The sequence below is a fragment of the Hyalella azteca genome, unplaced genomic scaffold (assembly GCF_000764305.2).
Source record: "Hyalella azteca isolate HAZT.00-mixed unplaced genomic scaffold, Hazt_2.0.2 contig6871, whole genome shotgun sequence".
NCBI lineage: Eukaryota > Metazoa > Arthropoda > Malacostraca > Amphipoda > Hyalellidae > Hyalella > Hyalella azteca.
This window is the reverse complement of record NW_025937012.1, coordinates 147,724-161,857: the sequence shown is the minus strand read 5'-3', so window position 1 is coordinate 161,857 and position 14,134 is coordinate 147,724. Positions and strand designations below refer to the sequence as shown.

At 40.2% G+C, this 14,134-nt stretch overlaps 1 protein-coding gene across 1 annotated transcript in view; it reads right to left on the bottom strand.

Moving 5' to 3' along the window:
• The window catches only part of LOC108671451, a 59,771-nt gene that overhangs the window by 12,161 nt on the left and 33,476 nt on the right, over positions 1–14,134 (bottom strand). The window contains exons 3-10 of the mRNA XM_047881020.1: positions 8,294–8,681; positions 5,607–5,624; positions 3,235–3,381; positions 3,072–3,107; positions 2,549–2,641; positions 1,882–2,130; positions 793–879; positions 395–475 (exon numbers count right to left, since the gene is read on the bottom strand). Of these exons, the coding sequence (XP_047736976.1) occupies positions 395–475; positions 793–879; positions 1,882–2,130; positions 2,549–2,641; positions 3,072–3,107; positions 3,235–3,381; positions 5,607–5,624; positions 8,294–8,681 (1,099 nt within the window). The remainder of the gene's footprint in view (positions 1–394; positions 476–792; positions 880–1,881; positions 2,131–2,548; positions 2,642–3,071; positions 3,108–3,234; positions 3,382–5,606; positions 5,625–8,293; positions 8,682–14,134) is intronic.

Sequence of the window (14,134 nt, the reverse complement as noted above, 5' to 3'; positions counted from 1 at the left end):
GTGAACACTTTGAATGAAGAACAGCAACTTGATAGAACTTATTTCAAGGCTGGTCACCTACTAGGTATACAAATATTTAACTCAATTATATTTTTAACAGAGTTTATATCCAGAATTATTGATAGTTAGTATAATATGGCAGAATTTTCTTCTGTATATGCCAACAAATAATGACTAGATAATTCATTATAATTTTCAAGGAGTCGAACAATTCTTTAGATGACGTTGTTAGATCAAAATAAATATATTATTGATAGATAAACTACTCAGACTTTGGGGTAATATTAATGACAGATAAACTATTCACGAGTTGTGGGGGAGTACCTATATTAGAGATAAGCACATATGTGTTGATAATAGAGTATAATAAACTTCGTATGTACACTTGCTTTACCTTAACTTGTACTTCAACGCGGCCGTGGTCAGGGCGTGTCTCGATATGCTGCACGTGTTCGAACACGCCTACCAGGGTTTTCTGGGAACAAAATCATCTTGCTATGAATAGTCTGTCGCCGGCAGCTAACTGCGATATATCAAAATCATCTTGCTATGAATAGTCTGTTGCCGTCAGGTGACTGCGACATATCAAAAATTAAAAGTTCCTTCGGAACTTTTTGCAGAGCTGCTATACTAGGCATGCTACAGCATCAGTATTCCACACAATCTAGTCAACAAAATCGTGACCGCTCAAGAACAACAAAAAATATATATAATCAGTATATAGAGGCATGAAAGAGTTATTATTATATATCATAAAATTGAATTAAAAATCATAATAGAGAGAGAGCTCACTCTGGGATCAGCGCTTGTTGATACGCAGATGCCTTGAGCCGGAGAGGCAGGACCGATGATCACGTCAACTTCAACAGAAATGATCGTCTGATGAAGTAGAACAGGCGCTCAGAATAGAGGAAAAGTGTGGTGTAGGCGTCCAATTGTTGAACAAAAATAAGATTGCGCTAGATCATTCGTAACGCTACGACGAAGCATCCAATCAAACGGACAAGATATGACACTCAGTCACATCCACCCATTGATCCCATGCTCAAAATAAGAACTATATTCAAACGAGGACATATTCACTGACTAATGGTGCCGGTTTTAGAATATTCGTTAAACAATTCTAGGGACAATGAACAACATATATATAATGTAAGCCTCTAAAAACAAATCGTGCCAAAAAACACCAATTAAAATGTTCATAGATATTACTAGGCCCTCTAACTTGCTCTAAAGACATTCAGGACCTATCACAACGACAAGGAATAAAAAAAGTGAACATCAAATATCTCCTTCATGTCAAAATACATTTATCACCTTATGCAATTTCGTCGTAATTCTCGGGCGCTCTTTTAGCAATTTTTTGTAATCATAGTCAGAGGAATAGACTTTACCCAGGTTTTTTGTAACTATTTATTGTTAGCCTTAGTTAAACTTTATGTTTAACATTAATTTCAACTTTGGTGTTAATTTAACATGTTAATTCAACATTTTTTTTAATTTTGCATAATTTAGCTTCCCAGTTAAAAACAACTAGCAATACAAGACTGGCAATTTTTGAGCATTGACAATATTAGAAGCAGCAAAGTTTGATATAAATTTCAAAGTGTAAAGTAATTTTTTTTAAATGTTAATGTAGGAGGAAGAAACTGAAAACTGTTTTTTAGAGGCCGGCACTATGCATTCAGGGATGGTGATTTTCAAAGTTGCCAAAGACTTATAGGCCTATGAACAAATCTTTCTTAAAAAATCTCGTTTGTCCTTATAATAGACTTAAATTATTAAATGGATTAGCCGAATACTCGGTATGTATTCGGATAATATACAAGAGCATAGAAGTGGACCGAGAGTTGCCATAGACTAGCGACTAGTCACACGCACCGCGAGCTCGCACTTGTAGGTCTCCTGGTTGAAGGTACGCCACTTCTTCAGCAGCACCTCCAGAAACTCGATGCAACACTCAGACTCGCTGAGCGTCTCCACCTTCTTGAAGTGAGCCAGCAGCCCTTTGCGTATTGCTTTGACTTTAGTCACCTTCAGGAAGTGTGCAGGAAAATATTTCTCCAAGGCGTGGCTCTTCTCCAGCTGCTCCAGGTAGCTTTTCTTCTCGAAATAACACGCCTGAATTGACTGCTCAAAACAACGCATGGTAAAATAGACATCAACATAAAATAATGTGCACTGACTGAATTTGCATCTATTTCAGTATATCAGCAAGTTCATAACAGAGCCTTTGGACACCGTAGTTCAAATTTCCTAGTGAATTTTTTGGAGAAATTAACAAGCATCAGTAAATTTTTAAGCTGAAATTTCGCGGGAGATAGAATTCTCCCTCAACATCCCGAAAATATAACTGAAATTTGAAATATGAATTTATAACCTTGCACAACGTGGTGAGAAACAACCTCATTATATTAACTTTTATAGAAATATTTTGCTAAGAAACTACACTAAAAATAATAGTCTTAGTGACATGAAGTGGTACAATACAAGGACACATGTTGGAGGCCTGGGCTCAACCTCCACACATTAGCCCGAGCAATCTTACTCTGTCGTTGCGCTTGATCAGGAGAGAGCCGAGGTAGATGACTGTGTCAGCGTCCAGGCTTGATTCTTCCTCCCCGAGATACTCGTTTAGGATCTGCAACAACAAAGTACAATGAGAACCAAGCGACTTGAGCTCTGCATAGATACTGTGTAGCCTTAATTTATCAATTAGTAATTAAAGTAGGTACTAATTGCAGGGCTGGATTTGAAATGACGACGATTTGAAATGAGTTTTCGACTACAATTGATGATCATGAGAACCAATTTCTCATCAATTTAATCTGACAAAATTGGTGTCGGTAAGAAAGCACAGCAGTTATTTTTATCAGCATTATTACCACTGTTACTGTTTTCTCGACTGCTATCGTCCTATTATCTAAAAAATTCCATTTGAAGTAATCGAATTTTTTCGATAACAAGGTTTCCCATTGGGCTCACAAAGATTCGTACGTGATGAGACAGAAGGCACAAACCTGCTGATAGAGATAACCGAACGTGAAGTCAAGGGAAGCTAAGGGACTAACCTGCTCATAGAGATAACCGAACGTGAAGTCAAGGGACTAACTCAGTTAGCTGGTTAACGGTACCTTACTAGACTCATGGTGAGGAAACAGACCAGTTAGCTGGTTAACGGTACCATACTAGACTCATGGCGAGGAAACAGACCAGTTAGCTGGTTGACGGTACCTGGCTCATGGTGAGGTGGGGATGAAGCCACTGCGACTGCTTCGTCTCGTGGTTGTAGAGGCGCATGGCAAACATCTTTTCGCATGGCCTAGGGTCTGACATCGGCGCCATGCCGCTCTCGCGCTCCACGATTTTGCGAATAAGTTTCTGTCGAGGCACATAGGGACCATAAGAAAGCCTAATTTGATTATTTTGTAAAGCGATTGCCAGAACAGGCCAGCGATTGCCAGATTGCTAAGCGATTGCCAATACAGCTTCAAAGCTACACACTTCCACAAATACTCAGACTTATAAATGATCATGAAGTGTGTAACCCGATTACTACACTTTATGGTGATACTGTCAGTTATTGTGAATTAATACCTTTAAAATATTTATTCTATCGAGTCAATACTGGAGAATACTGAACAAAAAATATCACAACAACTTTATCAACCGTGCACAAATTTTATAATCATAATTCATACCAATTTCCGGTCAATAGTTACACGGCGCTGTATAAAGCCTCACAAACACAACATGTGTAAATTTAGCTGACATCAAGATTACAGAGTTTTACTGCTCTACTACTATGAAACCTGACCGTAAGTAAGTACACGTCTATTAGAGTCTAAAATACCAGAGTTATCCATCATGCGTACAACTAATAACAAGATCAAAAAAGGATCACTTTCTCCTGTATTAGCGTTAGGCCTTGTTTTGGTAGCTCAATTGAGCCATTTGCCCAAAATATACAAAAATTTATTTTAGGGTAGACTAGATTAATACGTAAAAGCATGCGGAATGACGATTCAATTTATTAAGAAATCAGCTAATATAATTGGCGAATGGTCTGCGACAATGAAAATGGAAATAATTAACAACATCCAATCAAAACCCACAAAAGCACAACAAATCTTATCAGAGGAAAAAAAATAAATCAACTGAGGTGAATGAAGAATTTTTTTAAAATATGTATATTTTGAGATGAATAGCACAAGTAAAAATACTTCAACAATGAGATGGCTGAGGCCTTACGTCCGAGATAGTCTATTTGGCCTTGAAGGTATACAAAATCGTTGATTTCTAAACGACCGGAAAATTACCTTGCCCGATAATTAAGAAAAATTTTAGTCAAATTCGAATATTGTTGCAGGTTTAGGGTGGTAGCGCTGCCTTTAGTTCAATTTCTCACAGTTATTCGGCTTTATACTTGACTTTTTTGTATCAATGATAATGAGATGTGTGACGTAAACTTGATCACTGACAATCTGCATAGCAGCATTGAAAATTTGAAAGTATTTGGCGCAGATAATTGATTCATGGATAGAGGCTCTTTGTTGCCAAAAAGGAATTACGGTGATACATTGCATGATCTTGAGTAGCATGCAAAGCGAAAACTAATTCAGGCGAGGACAGTAAAATCTGTGTAAGCAGGGAAATATTAGAGATAATCAACAGAGCGGAGACCATCACTTGGAGAGCTACAAGCTAAATGTTAACATCGGGGTAGCGCACTAACGGTGTCTAGTACAAGAGTGACAGGGGGAATGTTGTCATCAGGTTGTACGGGGGAGAGCACAAACAGTGATGAGTACAGGAGTGACAGAGGGAATGTTATCATCAGGTTGTACGGGGGAGAGCACAGTGATGAGTACAGGAGTGACAGGGGGAATGTTATCATCGGGTTGTACGGGGGAGAGCACAAACAATGACGAGTACAGGAGTGACAGGGGGAATGTTATCATCAGGAGGGACAAAACTTGAATGTAATAGTCAAATGATAGATACTTCCTGGGGATTATTGCCCGTTTTGAGCTGGTTTAAAACATTGAGTTCGGCTCCTTTGCTGTTATCGTACAAATTATGCTTAAAGGTTGCCAAAACATTCATGAAGCAGTCCATCAATAATGATAATTGTCTGATTCATGTCTGTAAGAGCTAAAGTGGAGGCAGGTTAAGGACATTAATCAGAAATAAACTTATTTCTTGTCTGTAAGAGGGGAAGGCGAGGCAGGGTTGGGGACATTAATCAGAAAAAAACTTATTTCATCTCTATAAGAGGTAGAGGTGAGGCAGGATTGGGGACATTAATCAGAAATAAACTTATTTCATCTCTATAAGAGGTAGAGGTGAGGCAAGATTGGGGACATTAATCAGAAATAAACTTATTTCATCTCTATAAGAGGTAGAGGTGAGGCAAGATTGGGGACATTAATCAGAGATAAACTTATTTCATCTCTATAAGAGGTAGAGGCGAGGCAGGATTGGGGACATTAATCAGAGATAAACTTATTTCATCTCTATAAGAGGTAGAGGTGAGGCAGGATTGGGGACATTAATCAGAAGTTAATACTACTGGGTTGGCCACACAACACGGACATGTAGGTTACCTGCACGCTATCTTGCTCCTGCACCAGGCCACCACCGCGTTCAAGGGGAGGGACAGACAACCATGTACAACTTAGCATTTCGTTTTCAATAAAAAATTATTAACACTCCATTACAATAAACTCGTAATAAAATAAACATGCAGGCTCTTATTTTCAGTTTATTCGAAGTCAAATGTTTGAGTTACAGCAGTGGAAAAATTTTACTTGCGGCTCAAATCACACCAACCGGCAGTCAACGTAGTTGTAAGTAATTCACTCATGGCATTTCAATAACTCCAGACAATCTTATCGCTCTGTACAATTAGATTTTTATATGAAAATCTCGCAGTGATTTTCGCACACGACGTTGCGGTAACAAGTATCCATGTATTTGAAGAGAACGCGAAGCAGTGCAGGCAATGTAGCTAGCTACTCCTCGACGAGGCATGACATCAGCCCTCTATACTACTCGACATAATCGAGTAACAGAAGCAATATTGTCACACAAGCCAACCCAAAAAGGATACGTGGCTAGTGAGCCCAAAATGACTTGTACTGATGGTTGCCGCCACGTACGACAACTTGAAAATGTTCTCTGTTGCGTACAAACGTCCTCAGGTAGCTACACTCAATGGTTTACGTATAAAGTAGTTTACGTATAAGTTGAGTTGAAAGTTATGTTCCCGGAGAGTGACATACGGTGGTATAGGATTAATTTCGTGCCGTGAAAAGAAATGTCCGCCCGAACAATGTCATGGAAGTGTTCACACTGGATTGAAGTACGACTGACCACGCCATTTTAACTGTTTCATTTGTCACTTAGTAGTTTAGTAGACGTAAAACTTGAAGCAGAATGACGCTTTAACAATAATTAAATTGCATATGCATGCAAATTTCAGCAAACGCCGGGCAATGCGAGATCAATAATAAGGATAGAAAGTGTAGTATCTCCTGTCATCGAACTCTGCAGTATAGCGTATATATAAAAAAGTCTCTCGACATGAAATGCCTTCAGCGTTCGTTTTTATGCCTCTGTTGTAACAACATTGGTCCTAAATATCAAAATGAAACACTACAGAGACAACATCGCAGTAATGAATGTAGTTAGTGCAGGTCATACAGTCCAAAATGACTTTCAAAATGAATGCACACTTCCTTATTTTCCGAGATAGAGAAACCACTCGAGGTTTGCTTTGTGGGTCAAGAAATAAAGAATATTCAAAAAATGAACATGAAAGGAACTATGAGCATTAGAGTCTGAAGGCTAGGCTAATACCCCACAAAGCCTTGGCAGTTGGAGCACACGCATCGCTGAGCAAGATGCAGCTCAGTTTGGGCCTATACTTTAAAAAAAAGTTAAGAGATCGTACGTTCATCAGCCAATCATTGACGGACTTTCAAGCAAAATCCACCAATCATAGACAAGAAAATAGAGCGTAAGTACTTACGTTCACTTAGCCAGTTTTGAAAGTATAGCCCCAGAACTGGACTATTATAGTTGTGAGCCGTCGTAGTGGTCATGGCAAAGCTCATATAGCCGAGTGCCAGCGCAGGCTCAGCTTTGTTCCGGTACAATAATTCAGAGGTGTATTTTATGACCAACAGCTATTGCAATAATTAAATTCTGGCTGTCCTTACGATGGCACTGGCAAGGTGACTATTATCATAGTGTTATAACGTTACCGAGCAATGCCCAACCTATAATGGCGAGAATTATATATAAGTGAATGGAAATCTCAACTCGGGTGTTGAACATAAGAGAAATGCTCCGAAACAGGCTATCAGCTACTGATAATTACGGTGCTTAGTCATGCTATATGCACGCCAGTCAAGCTGTCCTTCGTTATTGAGCGATAAAGGGACAAGTAATGTTCACAAATCTGCTGAACAGATAGACTTGTTGTTACGAGCAAAGCTATCAGTACGAAATGGAAATGATTCCTCATATTTTCGACACCGAAAATTGTACTTATTGTATGATACTATAAACCCTTCAAGATTACCGAGCCAAAAAGGAGAGAGCAAAAATATTATATTGAAAAAATGGTACGCTTATGGTATTTTCGTATGCCGTCACAGAACTGAGTGAGAAATGAGCTAGCAAATGATATCGAATAAGATTTATTTACAATGAAGCTGTAATTGCTCCATCTTAAGAATCGTCTCATAATTCCAGTTGATAACAGGAAGATAGGAGGATAAGCGGAGGCGTCTGAGTATATTGATGTCCATTAGAAAATCAATTCAAGTACGTCGGAAAAAATTATATAATTTTGAAATAGAGAATAACTTTAAATGAGTAACTTAGTAAGACTCGAAAACTGTTACCGTACATGGAGAAGAGCAAAAGTGTCCGAATGAAAATTTAAATAGATCACAAAGCATTTCAGTGACTGGAAATAAAGATTAATTTCGAATGTCACCGTTGATTTTTCATTAAAACTTGATTAATAAGATGAACGTAATAATTTTGAATTAGGCTTTAGACATTTTTCGCATGCAAAATTCCCTCTGAAATTTCGGGTAAAGAAGAGATATATTGCGTCGTGAAAAAGGGAGAATAGAACATGATAGAATTCCACGAAATCGCCCATTATCCATAAAAATATTTGACAATACTTGACCCAGTAGTCGTTTTGACTGCATTTTTTAGTTTTGTGTTTACATTGACTTCAATAAAGCCAATGTAAAAAACGTATATGTCTGACCTTAACATCAGTGCCGTCGGCATATTTCATGTGCCTGAAGGAGTGGAGGTTGAGATGTATCTTGAAGGCGTTGCTGGGGTCGTGATGAGCGTCAACATCTCTGTTTTCTACGCCCCCGCCAGGATCAGACGCGAGGTGGTGCGTGGTGGCACCGTTGCTGGAGACCGGGGGACCCATCGAGGCGGACGATGTGGATGAAGAACAGGTAGAGGTGGCCGTGGAAAAGCCTTTGTGGTGATGAGAAGAATGTGAGGAGGAGGTTGTGGAACGAGGGGAGGGAGATAGAGAAGTCTTTGGAAGACAGGAATTTGTTGAAGGAAGCTGATGGCTTACAGAAGAGGGGAGCAGACTCAGCCCACAGCCCAAATTGTCGCCATTACCGCCGTTCCTGCAAGAAATATAGAAAATTCTTGAATAGATAATTCAATTTCTTCATCAAGTTTTTAGAAATGATCCGTTTGAACATAAATGTTAAAAATAGGCTATCTGACTTGCTCATTGAACAGAGTAAAAATTCAAGTACCGACTCGCAACGCGGCGACACGATTGAAGTACAAAGTGGAGCCCACATGAGAAGTGTTAAAAAATAAACGCCAAAATAATTGTTATAAATTCCGAAAGTAAAACATTTGAATAAAAAAAAAACAGGTTATCCGTTTGTCAGAATCAAGGGGAACTCTGATCTTAAAAGCCCAACGATTTAGTAGGTTGACTGATCACAAACCCAAAAAATCGAAGTTTTGCGGAGACATATAATTTACACACAGACCTTCGCCCAAGACAGCTGCGGCCTGTCACACAGATTAGGCATTTGTAATATTGATACCAGGAATATTAAGGTTTAAAAATGATTAGCAAGCCTTTCGAATGAAAAAAAATATTTTATAAGATGGGCAGTATTGAAATTGCTCTAAATTGCAGGCAAAACGAGTTTTTGTGATAGCCCAGCACAATCTTAACCTAAAATAGGAGGGAGCTAGAACGCCGACAAAGAACGAAACGCAACCTTCCGGTCAGGAGCTGAATGAGAGTTTTTACCTTGGCTCGTCGAGCGACACTCGTCTAGCCTTGAGAGGTTTTGGAGAGTCGTAGTCGAGCAGAAGCTTCTCTATTTCAGCACTGCGGTCACAAGACGCAACATTATCAGACTCAAATAATCGCTGCTCGGACGTTCCTCTGGACAAAAGTTCGTCACCACCATTTGCGCTCATATCGCTTAAATAATTCATGTCTTCGGAATAGAAATCTCGATGGCCAGATTCTACAAGTGACTCGTCCGGTTCGACAGAAAAACGACCACGCGTTCTTGAGGCACTTGACATACCGATTCGTTCGGCGAGAATCATTTTCTGCCAACGCCCTGCAGATGAAGCATCCTTTTCACCTTCGGTATCAGAATTGCTGAAGATGCAGGAGCTTGAATAATCAGAGAAATTCTGATCGCAGTCACGGCTAATGGCATCAGAATCATGGTGCGCAGCATAAGATAAATAACTTAAACGATTTCGAAAATTAATGAACTCTGTGCTGAGATCGTGCATCTCTTTTCCTATATCGCCGCAATATTCTTCGACTAAATTATTCAAGCTTGTCCTCAACCCGCTCTGGACCGACGGAAGCGTCGACAACATCTCACTTGTTACTCCGTCACTGTCAAGCTTGAACTCTTCAAAAGGAAGAGAAATGCAATCCTCCAATCTTGAATAACTTCCCCTGTTCTTACCAGTTTCGAAATCGCTGTTTTGCCTCTCACTCATTACTCGTTCTACGGCTGTGTACTGATGAGAGCCAGTTCGTTGAGATTCTCTTTTGCTACCAGAAGGAGAGTCCAAGTCCTGTTTCTTAGATCCAGAAAAATCATCGTAGAAAGAGTCTTGCGATTCCTTACCACTCGGGCAAGCAATGCAAATCTCCTCTTTGAATGAAGGTGCTGACTGTACACGAGATGTTCCTTTGCTGTCGGAGTCCAAGAAAAGTTCACTCAGCCGATGTGGTACATTTTTTCCATGGTGTTCCACAGATGATCTACTGCGTCGCGTGACTTCTGATGTGTCCAATTTTTCCCGTGTGTTCAATTGCACAATACCAGGAATGTTGTAGTCCAGCAAATCGCTTTCATGTATACTGCTACGCTTTTTGCGCGAAAAATCCAAATGCTTTCGTTCGTTCTTTTCTGATTGCAATGATTTTCTTTTCTTGATGGGTTTAGAATACAAAACGGACGTATCGTTGGTTTCACGAACCGTATCCTCGCGTGCATAAGCTGCTTTTGACATCGAGTCATTTGGGGAATTATATTCCTCTACCGAACCTCCAAAATGAGCCGTGTAAACGGGAGAACCAAAAGCCATTTGTGGTGTTACTTCAGTTGAATTCTGGCTTTGTTGAGATCTTGCAATATCGGTTAATTGGTCGTTACGAGCACATTGGTCGTTATAATTGCCGTCATTGTGCAGTGATGCGGGAACGGAAGCGTGATTTGCTTTGCAGTCGATAAATTCATCCAATATAGCCACGTTCGGAACTCTGTCGACGGCTACATGGCTTCCATCAACATCACAATTGGCGAACGATAACAAATCCAAACAACTCGCCTGATTGTCAAAGGATTGTGCCCCAGGATTGCTCGGTAAGTCGCTGAAATCCCATTCCACGAGAGGAGTTTGATGTCGAGGTAAAAGAGGCGACCGGGACTTCTCGTAAGAAGGAAACACTGTGACATCTACTGAAGGGAGACGACCGTTATTGTTGCTTCTAACACGCTTTTCGGAATGATGTAACGTATTATTATTCCTGTCATTGCTAGCTGAGAGCTTTTTGTTGTAATCCGCATCAGACAAATTTTTCTTATAATTTTCATAGAAGAGTTTATAATTTTGGGCGCTTGGGTCTCTAATGATGTTGCCTGATACTGAGATCACTTTGATATCGTTAGTGTCTTGCTCCTGAGGCAGCTTCTGGGGTGTTTGGCTCGAGACACTATCATCAGAAGGAGCATCCAGGAATCGTACAGAAACTTTATTGACTTTGGCTCTTCCAGATTTTCGAAGATTGGACTTTCGAACACCCTTAGAGTCAGCATTCGAGTTACGATGCATCCGTGAACATGTCTCGTCAGTAGAAAAATTTGATGGAATGAATTCAGCGGCAGTTTTAGTTTCAAATTTTTTGCAGTTAATCTCTTCAGTAACTAAATCTTCTAAAATAAATTCTTTGGATTCAGTAGGCCTAATACTGGAATAAGAATTTATGGTGGCACGGATCGATTTTGATGGATTATTGCCGATGCTTCTTCCTTCAGTCTCGACTTTTCGGTTTTCATGGCCATGTGACAGGGTTCTCGCTTCAGTCATACCTCTATTCACAGGACTTGGAATTCTAGTGCGTTTCTGAACCGATCTCGCAGTGCGCACAAAATTCGAATCTAAGACATTCACATCATCGTGAATGGACCGTCGCTCTCTTGATCTACGGAAACTCGAACGGAATGTCACTGGGTCTGATTCAAAACTCAGCTCTGCAACACTTACGGTTGGGCAGCGACTTGGTATTGGAATTCCCGATTTCACTGGCATCGATGTACTCACATTCGGGATGTCCGAAGCAGCTTTTTGACACTGCGGTTTACTTTCATAATCGTTAGCTTTGAACTTAGGACTAACAACAGTGTTACGTGGCAACTTAACATATGGTTTGTCAGTCATATAGTTCGTCTTATAAGCACTATTCTGCCAATCAGAAAATTTCTTCGAAGCTTTCTCAAAAACATTTTCCTTCGATGCCTGCCACGCATTTCTTCCTCTCGCAGCGGTCGTAAGGGAAGGGTTTTTATTTCTTTTACTGTTTATAGCATGTTCACGTCCGCCCACTGTCCCTCGGGAGGAATCATTTATACTCGAGACGCTGTCTCCGTCCATACTGTCGCCGCTGTCAGCAAAACTTTTATAAGAGTTGAGAGGCTCCCGTAAGTAGCGCCCTGAGTTGAAACTGAACAAACTGCCAACGCCGAGCTTGGATCTGAATTTGCCGCTTTGCAGAGTAGCTGTCATCAATGGTGAAGAGGGCACGGATTCAGTCTTAATCTTTGGAGTTCTCCATACACTGAAGTTGGCAGTTCGTTTGCTGTGCCTGGCGTTTTCGCTTGGGTGAGGAGGTTTCCTACAACTTGAATGTTCGACTTCAACGTCTTTGCGCAGGTCGTCCTTGAAGGGAGATAGAAGAGTCTTCAAGCTTGGTCGTCGGGAGGCGCGACTGAAGCTCGATCCATTCCATGGTCGCAACGGAGACACGTGTGGTGAATTGGAGTATTCTCCTTCCCTCCCAACAGGATCTGTACATACATTCTCTTCATCTTTAGAGCCACTACTTTTCAAGGCAATAGTTGAATCAGCATTGGATACTTTCATCGGGCTTCGAGATAAGTAACCGAATTTCGGAGAAGACAGACTGCGTTTTACTTCACGTCGATGATGTTCGTTGGGGAATTGACTCTGACCATCTGAGATCCGCGGCACAGATTTATCGCAGCCACTTGATTTCAAGTTATAAAATTTGTCGAATCGATGTCGGCCCCACTTCCCCGAAGTGCTATTAGGGTAGCGTTGGTTGACGATGACAGGTTGATTTTTAGTGCAAGCTGATTCTAAACTTTCGCCAAATGGTCCGGGTCCGTTAACATCAGATGAAGTGCCATCAAATTTGCTACGTTTCCTTTCAAATGAAAGCCTGCGCAACAGGAAATTTCGCTTTTTATGGGGATGCGACTGGCCATTGCTATCCATGATCCCGCTGAATGGATTGCACACTATGAAAGATCATCGTAATTACAGGCAACTCAGCAATACTTAAATGAAACTAGAAAAATAGAACATAGATGATTTATGTCTGTAATAAAAAAATATGCAAAAACAGGCTAATTATTTAAGCAAAAAATAGCTTGTTAAAGATATTATAATTGTTGATTATATGTAGTGCCTATTAGTTATACTTATACCATAAATAGTCGAAAAAAAATAAACATGAAAGAATGTCCAAGAATGAAAATTAACAAGGGCAAATAGCTTTAGCCGTAAATGGAATGAAGGCGAGATAGTCAACTAGATGACAATTTACTTGCGTACGAACAAGCGAGAGCGTCAGGCAAAACATGCGCAGCAGTAGATTGCCACAGCCGCTATACAAGCTCGTGCAAACACCAACACAGCAAAGAATAGACGTACGATTAAGCTCAAGCAGCAGCATCATCAGAAGTGCGTTGCAGAAGACGCAGCAAGAATGCACAATGGACTTGACTCGAGGTCACAACTCGCACCTTCTAAGGCAGGCGCGCTTTTTAGACGCATTGCTGGACGTTTGTGCGCAGGGTTTCATTGAGCCAAACTTTTACGCGAGATTTCATTCAGGCACAAAAGGAAGCGAGACGCGCGCAGAATGAACATGACGCTAGCGTGTAAGGAGTGGATCGCGACTCTCATTGGAATATTTCGGGTCACAGTAATTAAAAATGAGTCAAGCGCAAGCCAGACAAATCTAGGGCAAAGAACTAACCGTGCAGCCATAAAAGCTGATCAAGGCTGTAGAAAGGATCATCGAATGAGACTTCACTATGTTATTGTGCTAGTAGCAGCTAAATATGGTGAACAAGATACTAACAAATAAAATAAATAAAAATATCTGCAAATGGTCCTGAAACTAAATTACTGCCTTATGATTGAACACGCTTACTTGCGAGCATTTCCAGTAAATTGATTGATTGAAACGAATAACAATTTGATATCTCTAAATTTATGTGTAAATATAATAAGGCTAGGGCTCTAGGTAGAAATTATCACTTTCTACAAA